Genomic DNA, 21,433 nt, shown 5'->3' with positions numbered 1-21,433 from the left:
TATCACTGCTACTAATACTGATAAACACTACGAAAGTGTAAAAAAACAAAAAAAACAAGAGGAAGGTGTGAATTATTTTAAAGACACTCCTCAGGTACAAATTACACGGCCAATTACTGGCAGCTTGTCTGACGCTTTGATGCCGGACTTGTTTTTTAACATCAACCGCAGCGCTGCGCAGACATCAGTATCTCTGGTTGCTAAATTCGTAGAATTCCGTAGAATTTACTTAGCCACAAGCAAAAAAGGAGGGTGCTTACAGTGCACTTCAGAGTGCGCCTGGCTTAAATGGGACCCCTTGTGGCTGTGTCACAGCTCCCTTCGTTAGGGGGCTGACTGTAGCCTGTAGTCACCACAGGCATCATTAGCCCTCTGTGAAACCACAGACTGAGTCTCATTCTTCATCTGCCTGTCTGCTGCCTCAACATTTACGCTGCGATGCTGCTCCAATGGCAGAATAAGTGAGTCCAGCAGCACGGCAAGACAGCCAAACGGAGCTGATCGGATAAGAAATTCAAAAATGCAGCAAAGTTCAAATGTATTCAGCGAGCGGGCCACTTGAATTGGTTCTGTAAAGGTTAGAGCCGAGGTTATTTTTGGAGGGAGGATTATTAGGCTACCTGGGCTGAACAGAAGAGGAATAACTATGGGCAAGTAAGGGTCACCGTGGAGCAGCACCAGAGAGTGAGGTGAATCAGGAATTTAGGAGGGGAAAAGACTAAACTGTCATTCTTAGAAGAGATCACCGCGAGGAAATGTGGAAAATAAAACGCAGGACGCATTCAATTAAAGCAGATGATTTTTTTTTTTTTTTCCTTTTCTCCTCTAAACACACTCCACCACTGCTGCCCTCTCCATATGGTCTTTTTAGGAAAGAATAATTCATCCCAAAGGGATTAAACAGGGCTGTGATGAAAATAAAACAACATATAAACATTTAAATTACAGATTAAATGTGCAGGATGAATTCAAGGTTGAAATGTTGATTTCTGTTTCCCGTTCTGTACTGCCCTCTAATGGAAAACACCACTCAGAAATAAAACGAGCTCTGACACACAGAGCTGCAGCAAGGAGAGAGACATACAGCATAATTAATAATGAGCTGAGCTGAGCGAATGCTATACGAAATCAGTTCTTAAATTAAATACAATTAAAATGATGAAAAGCCGGGGTTTGTCATTTTGAGATGTTTTTATTTAAACATGTCAATTGCAACAAAAGTGCGGTATATAATGCATATAAAGACGTCTCCACTCAAGGTGGATTCTAAGGCGAGAGCAAACAATGTGATCTAAATGAAGACAAAACAAATGCCTCACTACAAAGCTTTGTAGCCGTAAAACTCAGAGCCTTTATCACTGGATGTTGAACAAAGCATTCACTTGGCAGGAAATTAAAAAACCAACGAGAGGTACAAAGACTAATTCTGCTTAGGAAAAAAACAACAACAACAACAATGCAAGAGACATATTTTTAAGGGAATAATAATTCTTTAGAAAAACCATTCCAGCACTATCTGGCAAACGCAACGGAGACCCACGGGAGCATATGTTTGTAATTCCTACTGTTCTCTGTTTAAGTTATTTTTGTACATTCTAATTCTGCAACAACTCTGTATTGCATTAACTATGCAGCATCTCTATTCTTAGTTTTTTTTTTTTTTAAAAAGCGGTATAAACTGAATATTTACAACTAACTCCAGTTGTTCCACAGTGTGTGCCAAGCACGCTAAACTTTATGGCCCTGTTTTGTGTTCTTTGAAAAAAAAAAAAAAAAGAAATAATAAAATCCCGGCCTTGTGTGTGTGTGTGTGTGTGTGTGTGTGTGTGTGTGTGCTGAATGAAGGACAGTTGGGCTCTGTCATGCTTTAGCCTTCCCCTCTCTGCCTCTCATGGGTGAGCAGCCATTGTTTGAGATGGTCGCCCTTGCCGCTCATGTACGGCCCACTCTGTCCACTGCTCGAAATGACTCGGTGACAGGGGATGAGGAGAGGAACCTGGCACACACACAGATGGAGAGAGAGGAAGTCAGCGCTGAGGAAATAAACCGGTGCAGTTTTGGCAAATGTTACGCGACGTTTCTACGCGTAAACGATTTTTGTTTTGTTTTTAATAACAGACATTTTTACAATTCAATTTAAACATCGGATAAAAAGACTGCTTACTGTCATTTTACTTACATTTTAAAGTTTAAAAATATAAAATCCCCCAAAAACTACTAGTACAAAAGCTCATTTAAATAATAACTAGAGCCTTAAAGTCAACTGCTTTCTTTTTCTCACTTTGACGTTTATTGTCACGGCAACAAAATAGTTCATAGGAGGTGTTGATAGTAGATATGTATTATGTATGAAAGAATCTCTCGTTTACCGCATAAACGGTGCGACTTAAAAGTAACCAAGGTGCGGAAAATATGAACTGCACTTTCTTTCTTTCCTTTTTGTCACTTTTTAAATTCACACGCCGCATGAAAACAAAGTGCCACACCAGAAGTGTCTGGTTTGATCCTGCACAAATCCACATTCAGGGTGATGGCTCAGTCTTTGGGTATAAATGTTTTTCACTCTTTAATAGTGAAAAGCAAAGAAGCAATCAAAAATTAATGGGCAAAAACACCAGCAGGATGAATATTCAATCGAGAGGGTGTCAACATTAAGATCTGATAACCCTGTGATCATTAAAAAGAGGAAGTCGGTGGAGCGTTTACTCTTGTTGCAGACGACTGCCAGGGGGGTCCCGAGTTCTTTGTAAACTAAATGGCTGGAGAAAGATTAAACAAGCAAGCCTAAAACACTTCGATCATTGTGCATTCAGAACAAGGAGAGTGGCAATGGTTGCAGAGAATCACGGCAATTATTTCCTTTAAAATATTATTAAAGTTGCCCTCGTCTTGTTCTCGCTCCGCTACAGAGAAACGGGGCCCAGCCACTGCTGCACTGTGACTATATTTACCCTGACTTGATGTTTGCACCTCTCGCCTTTTATATGAAAGTTGGACATGCGGCGTGTTTCACTTCAAATCCATCATTAAACCCGCTCCCATATCAACAGCAATAAAACTTTCCGAGCCCCAGATTAACCTTGCAGACAGAGAAATACTGCTCGAGTATTCGGATCAATACTGTTCCCCGGGTTTGGAGGGAGAGCAGGGTACCCTCAAGGCCTTCGAATCTGTCTCTTCACTTGTGGGGGGAAAAGAGCACTACACCAGGCTTATCAATACTCAAATCCTGGTGAAGAAGAAGTGCCACAGAGAGGCGAAGATCGATTGAGCACACTGAGCTTTTCACAGCTGAAGCCCGAGTGGAGCAGTGCTACTGACAAGTAATTGACACTGACAATCTGACTCTGGATCTGTATCAGGAGCTGAGGGCTCAGGCTCCCAGCCTCCCTGACGAAAGGAAAGAAATGTCTGTAAAACATGAGACTGAGAGGAATTATACAGCCATCCAGCAGCCATGCCACTGGCTAATGTAAGGCTTAAAGTATATAGAAAATCTAGTGCAGAGCATTAAAACCTCCAAAGTGTTGTTTTTTTTATCGTTTATTTGTGTTTATGTTACGAATTGATCGGCCTCATTATAAATTACCTTTTTCAAACACAAAACAGAATCAGAGGAGACAGCACTAAGACTACGAGGACGCACACAGTCGATTCCACAGCACATGCGAGGGTGAGCATCTCACCGGCTGCATAGCTGAACAAGAAGTGCTCTCTGCCTCACCGAGCACACCGGTGGTGCCCACAGCACTACATGGGCAGAGTTAAACAGGCTTTGATCAAAGGGTCCTGATCAAAAGAAGACACACCACTTGCCCTCTAGCCCTCCATTTTGTACACAGTGGATTCATGGGCAAAATGATGCGGGGCCAGGTTCGCAACAAGAACCGGAGATTTGCGGCGAGCATCTACAGCAAAGACTTGAGAGAGCAGGAACAAAAGGTGTGGGCTTAAAATCGTGCTGTAGGTAGACTCTCGCTCCTCAGCTGTTCTCAGAGGGAGGCGTTTATTTCGCCATCGCACATATTCGAACACACCTACAGTGTGGATCGCAAATCCCGCATCAGGGAAAACTTTTTTTTTTTTAAATGTATTTTATTGGAAACCTCCAGCAGTGAGCAGTTTTCCACAGGTGGAGCTCGCTCTCCAAGAAACACGAAAAAAAATAAGCGGATTCGATAAATCATCACCTCTCATGCATTTTGGATGTGAGGTGATTATTTGATCGTATATGTTTAAATGCAGGGAAATGTATGGATCACGTGTAGAATAATAATAATAATTTCTATTTATTTATTCATTCATTCGCTTTAACATTCGATTGCAGCATCAAATATTGACGCGGCGCCTTTAAATCAATTGCAGCGCGTGTGATTGTTCCTCAAAATTACATTCAGGAATATTAAATTTGACAAGCAATTACTAACTAATGATTACTTTCATTATCAAGTCACCGAATTATTATTTTCTCCAATAATCATTAAAAATTAAAGGGATTAATCAAGTGTCAAGTAGTAAAATGATTAACAGATGAATCAACTAATCATTACAGGTCTAAATTTAATAATGGTCTTTAAAATTGATCAAACTCCTTGTATATGACCCATAAAAATGACTAATTATCGTTTAACTACAGGCCGATTTCAAATAAAAACAACTGCTTTCCCTGTCTGACTGCATAAAGTAACTAAGACAGAGGCCTGTCAATCAATGTCAGCCACACTCACCGGGTTCCTCCTCATGGCCCCTCCCACCGCCCGCACCGCTCTGGGGTTTCCCGCCATCTCAGCGAGGCGTTTGTACGAGACGGTCTCTCCAAACTTCACATCCTTCAGAAGTATCTGCAACACGCGGCTGGTGAACGAGTCTTCGCCACAAAGCGGAGGGACAGGGAGGAAGAGCGGCAGGCAGGAGAGGAGAGGAGAACAGAGAGAGTCCCTCATTAAATCAATCAAACTCAGACAGCCCGAGCGAGAGGCTGATGACAAGGGGATCCGACGCTTTTGAGATCATCTAGTGTCATGAATTAAAATCTAAAGTTTCAGACGTCTCGATCCGCTTAACAAATGCTGGGAAAACTCCATAATCTGCATCCAGGCTCTGCATGATTCCCTCTTTATTCCTTCACTGTACTCATTAAACAACTAAATACATAGAAGTCCCTCAATTTGACCTTAGAACCAGCATTAACATGCTACAGAAGCGGACGTGAGAAAATTATTCCTATGGCAGAAAAATCTAGGTTATGCTTTGAAAGGTCACAGCTAAAATTAAAAAAGTTCGCTCCTTCATTTAAAAGGATTAAGAGAGGCCAAAAAGACTGCAAATCTGCTCCAGATTTTTAATAATAATAATTTGAATGTTGCACACCATTTGTGGCAGTGGGATGACTTTGAGGTTAATCAGACCAATTTGTCCTTTTAATTGCTTTCTATTCAGAGTAGATTCATTATATCATCTTCACTTAAATGGCGGAATTCTTCAAATCATCCGCAGCTTAACCGACCACATTAACGGCTCTGATTTCATTAGCACTTTAGCGGTAGCATTATCTTTTTTATGGATTACCAGGCAGTGACTGAGAGGCATGTTTGTCTTGCTGTGATTGCTAAAGAAAAGGGGAAAGTATTTGAAGCGTCTCGAAACCTTAAGACACCGACGCGCTGAGCCTGTGTAGCGGGCGAAAAACACTTTTTTTTTTTTTGCACAGAGAACAAGATGGGGAACAATAGTCTCGTTATCAAGAGGGGGTGAGATTCTTCTAGTATATACATGTACTCAGTCATGAAAATTCAATTAGTGATCTCCCATTCTCTCTCATTTATATGGTCTAAGAGAGCACATGACAAGTGATCTATGTGAAATCCCTCTAAATTGGCATTGTGTGAAAACATGTCACACCCCTGTCTCTCTTCTACAGAGTGAACATCCTTTGCTCCCCAGGCTCCCTCGCTACCTTATAGTCACTCTCTGCTACACAAAGCCACGCGAACAAGGCAATTTGCCTAAACTGGGGGGAATAAGTGTAAAACCTAAAGGGGATACATTTGATTGATGCGCACCCATGTGAGTTCTTTGTCTTGAACAAGGCCCGTAGGTACTGTTTAATAATTTTTCAGGTAATAATCACGCTGTCAACGAGATGACGAGCTCTTACGCAGACAGACTTAATGTTATGAGGAGATAAGATACACCCCTGAAATTTCTTTTATGCATCGCTCTCCCTCATAAAGCTCGGATTTGGCCCCACGATGTGCGTCGCTCATATTGATATCGCGCCGTCACTGGTGGGTAGATGACAACTTGCCCAGACTTCGGCTGCGACAAATCCCCGTTGATGCGAACGTTATTGACAAACAACCAAAGTCACACCAGCAGACGCCGCTGAGCACTTTTGCCTACAAACAGACAGAGCAACAAGCGGTGGCTCTGTTTACACCTTTTACAAATCCTCAGCAGCTGTTTCTGCTGGAAGCGTTCGCATCTCCAACAGTTCTGGACAAAAACAAGTGTCTGCGCTTTTATCTGCCGGTACAGAGGTTAAAGAACTTTGCCCTCATCAGTGTTGGTGACAGAGACTTCATGTGGGTCAGTCGAGGTGACCGGCAATGATTTGGAGAGAGGTCCCCTAGCCCCATACTTCATAAAGAGCCTAATACGGTGTGTCTGGGGGTCAGGACCCTCTTTAGATCGGGGTGCAGTGATGTCAATTGTTTAAATAAAAGTTGAGAGGAACCACTTACATGTTTACAGACTCCCCATAATTATGTCACAGGTCATTACCTATCGTGAGGCCAGGTGATAGGGCCGCTGCAGAGGCAGAGGTAAATCGACCCCGGGTAAAATCGAACACATCTAGTGATTATGAGGGTATTGACATATATGATGGATTCCCCCATAATTTTGTATATGAGAGCAATCTGAAAGAAAAAAAAAAAAAAAACAATAAAGGGAATTCCATCAGGCGTGGTAATGATAGACTTGGAGGGATGACTTCCAGCTGACAGTCACCTCATACGTGGCTGCCAGAATAAAAAGACAATAGTGGAAATGCAGCTACCTCATTATCCTTTGTGTCTAATGGGAGGGAAGACTTTGACTCCCAGTCAAAGTGTCTCTTGAGTCTTGAGGGATCCATACTTTTGAAGGCTGACGGGGTGCTGATGATTCTCTGATTATTCGATATTCTGAAAACGTTCATTTCCCTAATTCCTCTCCACATCACAGGGGCGAGTCCTGGTGAGTGTCTCATCTCGCCCTGCGCTGTGCACAGGGGGAGGTTCAGGCTCCTGCAGGAACACAGTCATTTGGGCTTTGAAGAGCGCCCTTCCCCCCCTTTGCCCGGGCCCCCTCCCCGCACATTCCCTGCGCCGCTTACCGAGACTAAGATCCTCTCGTCTGTTACATATGGATGTATAATTAATGAGATAAGAATATGCGTCGTTTTAAGGGCCCACGTTGGTGTCTGTGTTTTTCCGGGGTGCACACGCGCGCGCACACACACACAAACGCGCGCTCGCCATTCCCTCACCCCCACCGACCAAACTCGCGTGTGATGTTGTGCATGACAATCAGTCAGACAGTAAAGAAAACTGCACCTCGCGTCTCCTTTCATGTCACCTCTGTGTCTCAGGTATATCGTGACAGCTAATAGGAAAAGTGGCTTGTTTTGTCAGAAATGTGTAAATAAACATGGCAACACTTCAAGTGAAGGTCACAACTCAATATTACATGACAAGTGCTGCGAGAGCGCTGTTGCGTTCAGGTTCTCCCACAAGATAACTGAGCAAACAAAAGTTGGTTGTCACAGATTGTAATGACCTGATTAAACTTGTGTTTTTTTTTTGTTTTTTTGTTTTTTTCCCAGACAGGCAGCGGCTGCACCACTAGATCGAGCTGGAATTATAACAGCAGGAAAGGCAAAAACGAACCCTTAATAGTTGCGAATCAACAAGCCGAAAAAAAAAGAAGAAAGAAAACGAGAACAACCTTCTATTTTCCTGCCTCAAAAGACAAATACTCCTGATGCCCACATTTAACATTTTTATACAGGTATGGCCTATGGTTCTGACTACTGAGAGCAATCCGAGCCTAAATCCTGTATTTACGGAGCCCCAAAACAACAGGCGAGGGAGAGAGGTGGAACACAGCACAATCACCTATTCAGATCAGGTACTAATGAAGAATTCCATCTATCCTGAAATTTAATTAAAACCCCAAAGACTTCAGATGAGATGCGATTTGAAAGAGCCTGGGGCTGGTACACAAGCACTTGGTGGCGAAGGGAATCACACTGAAAGTTGATATCGTAATTGGTCCTGATGTATTTCTGCATTGCCTTTGCGGGAGCGTGGGACTCATAGCTGTATACAGGGTCTCGATGGAGTACCTGCTCATTGAAAATGCCATCACTCAAGCACTGCAGATCTGCATGAAATTAGAGAGCAACTAAGGCCTGATTGCAGGGGAAGACAGGCACAATTGTTAAATGCATATATTAGAGTTATTTTTCCTTTTTTTTCCTGTGTAGGTGTGCTTCTGGGTCTAAATGAGCACTTCTGGAAATCTTTAAGTTAAAATGCAAGGAGCATGCGTCTCCGCGTGACAAAGAAACCGCCTGTAATTGTTTTGAAAAACGGCACGAATTTATGATTTCGAAAATGAGTCATCAGGCTAAAGTATTGTTTGTTTCCTCGAAACAAAAACAGGAATAATCAATTCCACTTTTTTTTTTCTTCTTCTTCTTCTCCCCTCAGCGCTCTCAATCATTCACTCCGCGGTCACAACTAGCGGCTGAAAAGACACTAATTGTCCATTTTTGGGTTGCTTTCACTTTAATCGCCCTCTGTGACTGGTCAAGCCAACAATAAGCTCATTCAAACTTTACCACCATTCACATGTTCTCATTAAAAAAAAAAAAAAAAAAAAAAAAAAGCTTCCTGTCTGAAAATGTCAAGAGTGGAATTCGATCAGTTTCAAAGAATGTGCCAAGAATCATGGAAAAGCTTGCCAAGACTAACACGCGTGGTAAGAGCTGCCACAGATTACTGAACCAAGTTACAGCTCTGTGTTCTGTTCTCTCTCCTTCACTCAGCCACTCACTCACTTTTCCTCGCTCTCTCTCTCACCCTCTCTCTCTCAGCCATAAAATACTTCATTATAACACAGTGAGCCAGTGAGTGTAAGTGATGTAACTGACAATTAAGAGTGAAAGCCTGATCCCAGTCATGGCTCTGCAAATATTTATCCATGACAGACCTCCTTGCAGGGCGGGGTGGTGAAAGGCAGGGAGCGGGAGACTCCCAGCGGTCTGCGGCTCACTGAAGTACGCCTGGAGCCATTCAACGCAGCGCTGCAACTCGGGGCTCGTTTCTGCCGGGCTATCGTTGACCACACAGCTCAGGGGGGCCTCGCTGCTCCTGTGAGGGATATAAGGCAGGACGGGGAGGTGAGGTGGGGATCAGAGGAGCAATCGTAATACCCAATTTTTGGTTGCACGGTGCTAAAATATGTCACAAGAGTGTAATAACATGCCACGGGTGACACAGATGACATAATTTGCTGAGTGAAACTAAAGTTGTTAATCAAGACGTGCTTAAAATCTAAAGTTATTGCAATTGGGCTCCGGTCGTTCGGCAAGGAGAAATATCAGAGCAGTGAAAGACAGAATGAAGCTCGAGAAAACAGAAAGACAGTAATCCAGACATTTGTTACAGTATATATATTTATGCTGTCTAAGAATATGAAAGAAAACCCTCTCAGGTCATGTCTAACAGTGCGAACAGTTTATTTCAAGCAACTTTAAGGGAGCGAAAACAGCTTCCTAAAAATAAAGTTTTCAGAAAAAGTTGAGAGCGCGGCGTTAACAACGGTTTCAACTCTGCTTGGATTTAGTTTATAGTTCATGACAAGAATAAATGGATTTTTTTGGCCAGAGCGATGCCGGCCAGCTAAGCACTGCACTTGGACGTGCATCTTAGCATGAGTAGCTGCTTGGAGGAATTTGCCGATGGTTGAGTTGGCATCACTTAACAGCTGAATTTCTCTGTGCTGCTGACCACCCCCCAGGTCAATGCAAGCAGACTGACCCATATTTGACACTTAAAGACCCTACTGGGAAGGTCCTCTCTTAGCATGTGCATTACTCCAAAGTGGACCTCAAGCTGTGTTGTGGATCTAAAGCAGGCCGCCAATTCCATTAGCTGGTGTACAGGACTTATAAATAAATAATATCACCATTTAAGTGCCCCTTTTTTCAAAATTGGCTTATCCTGTACGGTATTAATAATAGACATTTACTTTGTTAAACACACAGACCGTCTCTCTCCTGCCCGCCGTAACAACACGGCCCTAAAGTGTTTTTACACTTCTGCAGGTCACAGTTTGAGCAACGTTTTATATTGGACATGTGAAGCTGAGGTTTACTGGAGTGTTATGACTGAGCAGGTCAGTTTTCAGAGAACCGCTCTGCCCGCTAGTTTGTGGCTGTGTGATGAAAGTCTCCCGGGTGCCGTTTAACAGTGGGTGTAAATACAGTAAAAGGTGTAAATACTCTCATTTCTAAATAAACCACACAGCAGTTTATAGTTGAGTGGTGAAAACTCGGAAACCCACCAGCGGGTTCTGTGCTGAGACCCGCTCAAACAATGGCCATGGCTCATGGCAATCTCTGTCGGCATGGGTGAGTGCCCAGCCAGCCCCTACTTGTCATTGTCTCTCCTTTCCATCCCTCCCTCCCCTCCCTCCCCCCCCCAGCTCTCCCTCCTCATTTCCCCCCTCTCTATTTCTCTATCCTCCCACTCCAGCTCTTTTGGCTCCCCACCACCGACACCCCCGACGCACACCCACCATCCCCCCACCTCCCTCTCTCTCTCTCAGCAAGGATCTTCAGGCCACTGTTCCCTCTCTACACCCCTCCACCCCCCACCCCCTCCTTTGCCCTCCACCTCCAACACGCATCCTCCCACCACCACCACCACCACCACCACCTCCTCCTTTACCCCTCCACACCCCCTCTTTCTCTCTGAGAGGATGTTCCAGCCGCTGCACACTGACAGCTCGGGGATATTGTGTGTGGAAATGTTCCTGTTGGACCCGCAGGCCCTTACAATCTACCGGACAAAGGCTAGAGCACCTTTGCTTAAGGCTTGGCACCTTTGACCTCCAGCTCACACTTCAGACTTGTCACCGTGGCTAATTTTCCTCTCCCCTTAGCTTATGGATGCGCCCGCTTTAAAGGTGTTTGAGTGATACAACATTGACAGTAGTAAAAGTTAATGCAATGCAGTACATGTTATGGCTGGTAAACAACAGCGAAATAAATAAATAAAAGGGGAACAACATCAGTCGAGCTGAAGTCTGTCACCTCTAGGTGCAATGGGGGATTGTTTTAAAAGAGCATGTGGGCAGTGGAGATGTAGCTCCTGCGCTGGCAACATTTCCAGTCGCTTCAGTGAATCAAAAATCAAGCAGCATCATATGATCTTTGTGGAGTCCGGGCCGGCACATTAGAAACCGTGCCCTTCAAATGAGAGATTAGAGATGTGTAATAAATGTCGGGCTAATTACAAAGAAACTCTCAAAGGAGGAACAATCCTTATACTGTACTAAAGTAACCGCCAGCGCCTGTATGAAAACCAAGAATTATAATTAGCAGTGATCATAAAGAGTGTTTCAACGACTGTAGCGAGTGTGTTTAAGTTTGAACAAACAATTCAAATTAGGTTAAAGGAGAGCGGCTCCTTTATTATCTTTTGACGACGATAAATCATATTTCTTCATTGTCCTTCAGCCATTTACTATTTCATCACAGGTGAGGAAATAAGAAACTAATTCCAAACTAGCCATGGATCTGCTGCACTAAAAAGAATATTTCCCTTGATAGAAGATTGTGATTTGAGAAATTTTCTAATATTGTGCTCCTGTCACAATCAATTTCCAATTACCATAAATCATTGTTGCGTAAAGTGGGAGTCATTTGGAGTTCTACCTATTTTCCAACTCTAATATAAAGAATGAATTGAGCATTTATATAATGTTGGAGGTTATTTCATTCATCCGGGAAGAAACAATCAAAGGAGACAAAGGGAAAAAAATGGAATAGAAGACATTAAATTTGTGCATTTCCTTTGGCATATTCGGTATCTCCAGTTGCACAAGACTTCAGTAAGACTTTTTCTATCAGCTGCAGACGCAGGAATGAAACAGGTTAACCACAGGATCTAATTGAAAGGAATCTGGCGAAGGGTGTAATGGTATATTGCACAAAAAGGGGAAAAACTCAGAACTCATGCCTCCATCCCGTGAAGCGTGATGGCGCTCATCCTGACTCGATCGGCTGTCACTTTTGACACAGCCTGCCAGAGTTCTCCTTCACCGATCATGGGTAACATGGCGGGTCAGAGGATGAAATAGAAAAGGCCAAGAGCAGTCCAATATTTTCCTCAGCCTTATAGCTGCAGATACTTAACTCAGAGACGTCAAAGACTCAAGAGAGCATGAAAAAAGCCTAAAATGACTGTCTAAAAAGGGAAAAAAATACAGCATGTCTCTATGAATGTCAAGATCCTGATGGTCTCTGAGCCAAAGGCTGTGATACAATTGTAAGCCACTTGCTCAATGCAGCTCGTTCAACCATTTGAAGATCATTCAGATGCCTATCTAGCTACTGCGGCACTAAAGTCGAGGGGTTTTGGAGTGGTAAGCTGTAAGGAACGCTTCCTGTTCTGTGAGGGGTTGCACGTTTTGTGCTCGGCTGTTTCAAAATAAAAACAACTGAGCCGGATAAACTGCTCTCTTGATATCCCGCAACTCTTATTAGTGAATGTCCGCCGAAGAGGCCGCAGCACTCAATCCAATACATAAAGGTGGTGGTAAAATACTGCAGAGTAGGCAACAAAGCACACAACAATTAGGTCTTCTCCCAACTGGCTAGCCACAGGAGTCAGTGAAGGCATGTATTACCAGAGCCTTAACTCTTACTCCATTATGTAGTGTATCCACACCCCGACGCAGCAATGTTTATCTACAACAGACTACTGAGCAGTTTCAAATAGCGTTTTTAGCCTCTATTCTCAAGTGCCACAGTAAGAGATTCCAATTACCCGAATGGTAAGGAGCCAGTGAGGGAGGCATAAAGTACATTAGGGATCCCCTGTAACTGCAGGGACCTTTTAGAGCCTCAACTGAAGAGGGCCGAGAGACTGGGGGGACAGTGACCCTGCATGGATAGCCTCTGTCAAAATTTGACCACGTCAAGCACAAAGGCATTATGGGAATCCAGTGTCACCAAGTCCTAATTACTGTCTGTGTTCAGAGCAAATTACTGCCTTGTTCCTCTGATTAGTGAGGAGGCTAATCTTCACCTGTGTACGCCAGCACTGCTGAGGGCCCTTGAGTGTTAGCGCTTCGTCTTCTGTAATTTATTTTTAAATCAGTGCCCGCTCCCAAGAGTTTTGAGTGTTTTGTTGTGAACCGCTTACCATGATCCCCACCACCGCCCCCTCACCCCTAAATCCTTGACTAAATCCTTGTTTGGTGCCGCAGGAAGATAAGCAAGAACAACACTTGGGCATAATTGACTCGTACTCCTCTCCAAGATGTCAGAGCGGAATCATCTCTCTGCATATTGCCTTAATATGTCACACACTGTACACTTCTGCATGTTGCAGATATAGAATCCAATCAAGTTCTAAAACAAACTAGCACAACCCTCGCGCCGGCAAAAACTTCCCGGTCGACAGCAGGGAAGGAAGAAAAAAAAAAAAAAAAAAAAAAAACTGCACAAGCTGCTTTCAGCTGCATCTCTACAGTGAGTGGTAACTCTCACTCGGGCTCCCAACCTCACCCTGGAGGTTCTGCTGCACAAACCACAACATTTGCAGATTTTTTATCTGAGTGAATGTCGGAGTCTCGTCTGTGTGGGGCGGTTTACAGGTAGTGTGTTACACAGGTGTTGGTTTACACAGGAAATGGCACATGCAGCCTGATTGGGATGGTCCCGAGAGACGGACGCATAAACATAGAGCACAGATGGGTCCAAGGGCCAGTGGGAGCAGCACCTTAATGAATACGCAGCTGAGTACTACACTTCACAACATGCAAAACAATATTCTAAGGCCGCAGTGAAAAATAGAACAAAAATCATCTGAATATCATTACACGATGAATTATTCATGCCATTTCTAAAGGGACCACGTCAAAAACTCTCCCCCCTTGCTTTATTGATGATTTCATTCAATATCTCAGCAGATCACGGTTTGTATGACAAAGCATTTTAGTTCCAAATGTAAGCAGTTTATTTAGCATAGTTTTGTCTATAAATATCTGTATAGCAAAACAATCATTTAAACTGGTTCAAATTATACGTTAAGGCTAAATATAACAGGAGGAAAAGACAGATGGAGTAAGAGGAGGAAGAAATTATAGTGAAGAGAAAGAGGGGGGAAAAAAAAGAAAGTTGTTGTTATGGTTCCCGGTGTGTGAGCACATCATGTAAACAGGCCCCAAACAGGGAACACATTTACCATACTGCTATTCAGTGTGAACCAGGACATTGATTCACAACACTACATGAGTGTGAGAAAAACGATAAATGCATCACCTCAGATATTTCACACTAGCGTTGGTAGTGTGTAAAAGCTGTTGTGACAGCTTGGGTATTAGGGCTAGATAGATGGAAAATGTCTGGCTGCTTATGAATGCCAATGCGACCGGGGTGACGGGTTTGACACAAAAACACTCCACCTCAGAACAATTAGGCTGTTCTCAGGCCCCATCCAGTGTTGTCAGTGATAATGGAAAGCTGTGAGGATAACTGGTGATAAATAGACTTTAACACCCTCCTCCTTAAGAGCAATGCAGTCCTGCAGTCCTCTCATATGCTTAACTAATCATGACCATGGCCGGCAAATTCATACAAAAGACTAATTACTGTTGTACTTCACTTCAGTCTCAAAGGCCTCTTATATAAGGACTTGGGGGTTCTCCTGCCTCTTTTCTCCTCTTGATGGGTATTTTTTTTTTACAAGTAGGCCTCATGCTAGACAAAAGCGTTTAAAAATTGGTGATTGCTTTCATCCGCTTTAATTACATTCAGAAATGGCATTTCTGCCACATAATACACCCCTATTGTTTCAGAATTATCTGGCTTGGGGAGTAAAATCTACAATATTTGACGATGCTCCCGAGCTAAATCGCCTCTTGAAATTGAAATATGCTGCCGAAATACAAAATAAAAAGCCAGCCTTTGCTGCTGATATACTGGAAGCTCCTTGGCTTTCTGCAGAATGCTATTATTATGCATATCCAGGTAGAAAGTTAATTAACCCAAAGCTTAAGCTAATTATGGTAGCAGAATGCTATCAACCAAACGCTTTCAGTCAGACAGCTGTCCAGAATTTCATTTGCTAATCATTTGTCTTTTGCCGGAGCATATGGTACATTTCCCCGCTATCACAGCAACAACAAACAGATGAAAATCATTAACTAAAAACAATGTGCAATGTGAAAAATCAGACACAGATTTATAAGGCTTTGTGTCAGAGAAAAAAGGGGGGATTTATGGCCTGGGAAATATAATGATAATTTTTGGTTTTAGCCACTTAGGATTTTAGGCGGATCACGTGAGCCCAAGTGTGCTGGGAATTCAGATGCACAAATATATTGTTTATATCTATATGCAAATGAGACAGAATGTTTATCCGTGTAAAATTAATTACACATTTTCTATAGAAGCATATGCAAAGAGCTTGTTCTGAACAATTTTTAGCTTCTAGCACATTTTGAGCCCGTTTTTTTTTTTTTTCAACACAATATTTTTATGTTGTTAAAAGTAGAAATCCCTCAGCTCAGAATTAAATCAATTATTTTCCAAGAAATGCTTCATGCATTATTTTTTATTTTTTTTTCCTCTTTTCATAAAAACACATCATACTGGCTGTTAAAGGGTGATTGATATCAGCATTGCCTTGCGACATTATCAGGCAATAAAGGCTACTCAGGTTCTAATGCAACATGTCATACACGGGCTCCTGTAGTACATTTCTATTGAGGACCTCACAAGCTAAATTGCTTTTTTCCTGCTCCCCCACATCTCAGCCAGCTTGACAGACAAATTGATCAAAGCATTGTAAAATAATATGCTCACAAAATGTCTCGGGGCAGGAGTCCAGCCCTTTTTTCATTTTTCACCCTAATAAAAAAGTGCTCTATGATTTCCTCTGTATTATGTGTCTGTGCTCTGTGTGAAAGAGCCAAGAAGCATCATATTTCAGATAATAGTAATCTCCTGTAAACAAAATGCGTATCATTTTTCTGCGAACGCTGAGGCCATGCTAAAAACTAAAGGGGGGAAAACTGGTTAACAGGGAGGCTGGTGCGTAGGGCCCCAACAGGGGTTGTTGAGATGTAATGAATTTGTTCATCTGATGGTGCCTTCAGGGCTGTCGTTAGACTGGCAGAGGAGGTTGATTTCAGGAAATGTTCCTAAGATCAGTTAGGAAGCAAAAGGGGCTTGAGACGTTTCTATTAGAAAGAGCTGACGGTCATGGTGTGTAAGCAATACTTCAAGGGCGTTTATGTAGCTATAATGGCATTTATCAATAACTATCTATCAATGCCACAAATGCTTTTGTTGCAGCTCGGGCTGTTCAACACCAACCAATAGTGAACATGAAAAAACACAGAGGACAAACACGCTCACGTGAACCTTCAAAGCTGTGCCTGGCTCTCAAATGTCTGCTGTAGGTCTCCCTTTACGTTTTGCATGGACGTTATCTATTTCCCTTATCCAAAATATGCTCTTAGAGATCATTTATCACACTGACTTCCTAAGCCCGCACCGCACCACATCCGAAGCTGGAAAGAGCCTTGTTTAGTATGTCATAAATAAATCAATGGAAATGGCTGATCTGAACTATTACTGCTACAGGCAGGCTTTTGTGAGATCTACATGTAAAGCCCGTTGCAAAGATAAGCCTGTATTTTGTCACTTTATCTCGCCTCCCTTAATGCCTGTTTACATTGCGTTGCTCCATATATCTGAGGTGGCTCTAGTTCCCCTGTCCTGCGACAATAACAACATATTCAACTGGTCGCGATAAAATCGAAACATTCTGCTAATGACTTCCCGCTCGCACCTTCGAGAACGTACAGACAGCGATGTGATAGAAGCTTCACTTATGACCGACATAGCAAATGATATTAAACTGAGAAATGATCTAGTGATGCGAATCATTAAATTCATTTGCATATTCCTACTGAACCTGAACACACAAATTAAACCCTGTTCACAAGGAGACGGAGAAAGGTGCTTGCGCATGGTTACAGGACATCTTCCATAATCAAAATTCCATATTATTAATTTTCTCACTTCAACTCATTAACAACAAGTGGAATGTTTTTACTGCTTGATGAATTTTAGGAAATAGCAGACAGTGGAGGAAGGAAACACATGTTGAGGTATAATATACAAGGTCATTAATGGGTTTCCATAAATTAGAATTTGAACATACATTTTCAAAAGGATAACTTCCTATCCGGCTGCATTTGGAAATGGTTTAATTTCCCAAACCATTCAAGTTTATCAAATGCGAATCTGCGACACATGGATATTTAATTTCAATCTAATCAAAACTAATCTGAGATGTAGGATGTGGACCTGTAAAAATGAGGATTAAGTACTCATTAATGCCGACTTTAATCAGCGTCGATCGCTTCAGTAAGACAGTCAACATTCTGACAATTTTGAGGGATGGGTAGGCCATGAAATGCAATCACATATTACATTTCTGGGTGTCAGTTGACACTCAAAGCTACTGCATGCAACTAGAAGGAAACATAAATAAACAGGAGAGAACAGTCCACGCTCCCCATGGCCTTTACTGACCCTACAGACATCAGTTCTAATCAACTCCCTCGTGAGTAATAAACAAGTTATTTTTCTGAAATTTCAAATATACTGCAGGAAGAATCACAACCACATGCCATCAGAAATCTAATTTCAAGCCCAACTGTATTCTAGTGCCCCTCATATTTCTAGTGCCTGCTCATATTTGCCCAACTTTCTCCAGGATATTTCTTGTGGGATCTACAAAAATGCCCTGCTTCCAATGAGGAATGGTGGCACTCCATCACAGGAGTGGATTCTGTCTGCCTGTAAATTTCACACCTTTGTTTATCACGTCACCAGCCCGGCTGTTGTACAGTACCTTTCAGCAGGTGCGACATCCATTAGGATCTGGATGGTGTGCACACCATTCTCACATCCACTGACTTGGATCGTCCCCAGGGGGCTCAGCAATGAGATGGTCTTCTGAGTGCACCGGCTCTCCCTCTGCTTCTTCATCTTGCTGCCCTGCTGAGGAAGTACAAATTACACCGCGTTCATTGACATATTCATGTGGCAACTTTCACAATTTCCCACACATATTTGCATTGAATGATCTATTGAAAACCTAGCGGGCCACCAACGGAAGATGACTTACATATTTGAACACCTAGCCTCCAAACAATGTCATGATGTGACTTGATCCCTACATTACTATCCAATATTTCTTTTGTGCATGGAAAAGTATACGCCTATCTAACCAATAAATCGCCCATTTTTTCCCCTCTTTCTGTTCTATATATCACATAAATGAGAAAAACAATGCAGTCTGTTCCCTTGTCTGGTGGGGGATTCCCAAGATAGCTCGACATTATTTTCAATCCGTCATTTTTGGTTGATGGCCGGGATGTTTTTCTAGCATTAAATTTGTTCCTTAGGGTGCAACTCCGATGGGATTCTGGTTTCCAGCCCTTAACAACAGCAAAAACGTGCAGCTTTTCTGACGACTGAGATGGATACTGGCAATAACCAGACAGCAGTTCCTTTTTTATTTTTACTTTGAGGGAAGGAGAGATGATTGACTATGTTATATGTGAGTTTTTGAGAGATGGGGGTTATAATAAATAAAGGTCACATTGATTGTAAGAGTTTCAACCAAGGAAACCGTTCCTTCCTGGAACCTTGATCAGAAAAGTGTGAAGGGTATAAATTCAATATTTCACTCTTTTATTTTTAATAGCACACACAATCATGTTTTTTTTAACTCGTACGTTTGCACGCTAATTGCGACTCACGCAGAGCTGCAACTAATGGTTATTTTCCATTATTAATCATTTCATCAATCTGTTGATTATTTTCTCAATTAATCATTTAGTCATTCACTCCTTTAAAGTGTCCGTCAAAGTCTCCCAGGGTGATTTCTTTAAATCAGATAAATCAGGGGTCTCGAGATATAGCAAATCTGAGACCTGCAGCAAATTCTCAAATTTAAAACATGTAATCTGCAAACAAGATTATCAAAATAATACCACGTTTTCAGCAGGCTAATTGTTTTTCTAGAGGTCTTGTATATCTACATACAGCAGATTCGGCACATTCGGATGAAGAGTTTCTTTTGGTACAGTGGCATTTTAAATCCAAACAGAAAGGTTTATTTTATTTTTTTTACATTAGTAGGATTTGGTATTTGACAAAATATCTAAACTTAACACTGATTACATTCAGACTAGCTATATATTCTAAAACTACAAACTAGAGAGGAAAATATTATTCACAACAAGCAAATATTCTGATAATTAATCCATTTATTTTTCCGGGAAATATACAGATCAAACCCTGATGCCAGCCTCGAAAATATTTCTCTCCTTTTCTTTGTCTGTGTGATGGTAAAGTGAATTTTGGGAAGCAATGGACTCTTCAGTCAGACAGGAAAACACACTATAAGAGTGATAATTTATATATGATTCATCGACACTAAAAAATAAAATTAAAAAATCACCAGCTGCTATACCAACAAAAACATACTAGAAAAATAAATCCTCGCTGCTGATTGCAGGCTGCACTTTTAATTGAAGACAGGATATCTTTTATTTTTAGATTACCCCACACTCCTCTTAACACACGCACACCACCAACACAACCACATCTGTCATGGTATGTGATCACGAATGCGTCTGCTTCAACTTTCTTGTTTCTACTCCTGCAGCTCTCACTGTATTCATCGGGGGTTTGCCTGAACTGACAATAAAGGCGAGAAATTTCTGAGCCAAACAATGGTACAGTGCACTTTGGATAAGCGCTGAACACACTGTCTGCCATTTAGCAAGCTGGTAATAGACTCATAGATAGAATAATGGACTTTGGCAATAATGGCCTCGGCTAATAGTCTGCGCTGATTAAAAATAATGCTATCATGTTTGCTCTGTGCCGTTTTCGGTGCGGCACACTAGTCTAAGTGACTGCCTGGATGTTTGGATGTTTACCCAGCTCTTCACGGTGAGGAACAACAAACAATAAGCAGCTTGTGTTGTTAAAAATCACTGGCAGCATCCTCACGCTCGTCAATCATTTGACTCGTTTCTCATTAGACTAGTTCCTGGTCAAACCTGCGTGATTAATGGAGTGGAGAGCGCGCCGTGACTGCGCAGGTGTGAAAATGCAACATGTGTCCTTGATGCGCTATTTTTTGATGAAGGAAATTAATGCCGAACAGAAGACGAGAGCTGCCGCTGCTTGTTGGAGTGAGTATACACGGCAGAACAAATTAAAACACACCTTTAGCATTAAGTTCACTTAAAGCGTCGGAGAGATAAGCAGGGGGGTTGCTATCGGAAGGCCCACGCAAACGTAAACAAAAGATAGCCTTCCGTAGCGTACGTGTACGGATAAATTCCTAGCTGCGCATTACGCCTGCGTTTGTTAGAGGAAGTTTTACCCTGTAAAGTAGCCTTAGAGCTTCAAGTCTTTTTTTCATCCGTACGTTGTCTGTACTTTGCCCACTCCTCTTCCCTCTGCAAAACAAGCGCCACGACAAGACTCTTCCTGTTTCCCCGGGCAGCGTGGTCGAGCCGGCCAATCACAAGCCTCAAAAGTCCGCTCTCGCTCTCTAATTGGCCAGTATAAAGTCTTCGCTCCTCCCCCTGCCAGGGACAGACATGGAAGGTTTGTCTAATAGGTCTCAAGTTGGGATTTGGGGGTCCTTCAGGGGGTCCCCAGTACACCGAAGACTAGTAATGGTAGTGATTTAGATATTTGATTTGCTTGATATTTTTACAGCAGGAAAAAATATGATAATGCATATTTTGAGCATTAATTTCAAACACTGTTATCTTTCCAGCTGAGACATTTATCCAATCCTGTATCTCCAGTGACAGCTTCTCAGTGAGGTCTTTAGGGTCCCACGCATAATGTTTGTGAATAAAAAACACCTATGTGACTGCACTAACCAATAATGTCTTATGTATTACCAACTAATAAAGTCAGCATGTTATTATGAACAACACATGGGGTAGTACTCAATCCTTTTATTAGAGTTTTATGCAGTTTAAAGGGGAGGGAGTTGCCTTATGTTGCCTGGAGCAGTCATAGATTAAGTTGACTCATATA

At 42.3% G+C, this 21,433-nt stretch overlaps 1 protein-coding gene across 2 annotated transcripts; it reads right to left on the bottom strand.

Annotated features, from left to right (window-relative positions):
* Nucleotides 1-907: 907 nt before the first annotated feature.
* On the bottom strand, nt 908-20,966 carry LOC311500506 (methylated-DNA--protein-cysteine methyltransferase-like). 2 transcript variants are annotated; one of them, XM_084561952.1, is made up of 5 exons: nt 20,763-20,966; nt 18,210-18,358; nt 9,259-9,419; nt 4,728-4,867; nt 908-1,996 (listed from the first exon to the last, which is right to left on the bottom strand). In XM_084561952.1, the coding sequence occupies exons 1-5, from the start codon at nt 20,799-20,801 to the stop codon at nt 1,868-1,870; spliced, it is 618 nt and encodes a 205-aa protein (XP_084418078.1). In that variant the 5' UTR covers nt 20,802-20,966; the 3' UTR covers nt 908-1,867. The 2 variants fall into 2 exon arrangements, with proteins under 2 accessions (XP_084418078.1, XP_084418079.1); XM_084561953.1 differs by having other exon boundaries at nt 18,210-18,355; nt 20,763-20,963.
* Nucleotides 20,967-21,433: the final 467 nt, after the last annotated feature.

This window comes from Chelon labrosus, assembly GCF_963514085.1.
Source record: "Chelon labrosus genome assembly, chromosome: 15".
Lineage (NCBI taxonomy): Eukaryota > Metazoa > Chordata > Actinopteri > Mugiliformes > Mugilidae > Chelon > Chelon labrosus.
This window is presented reverse-complemented; position numbering and strand designations above follow the sequence as displayed.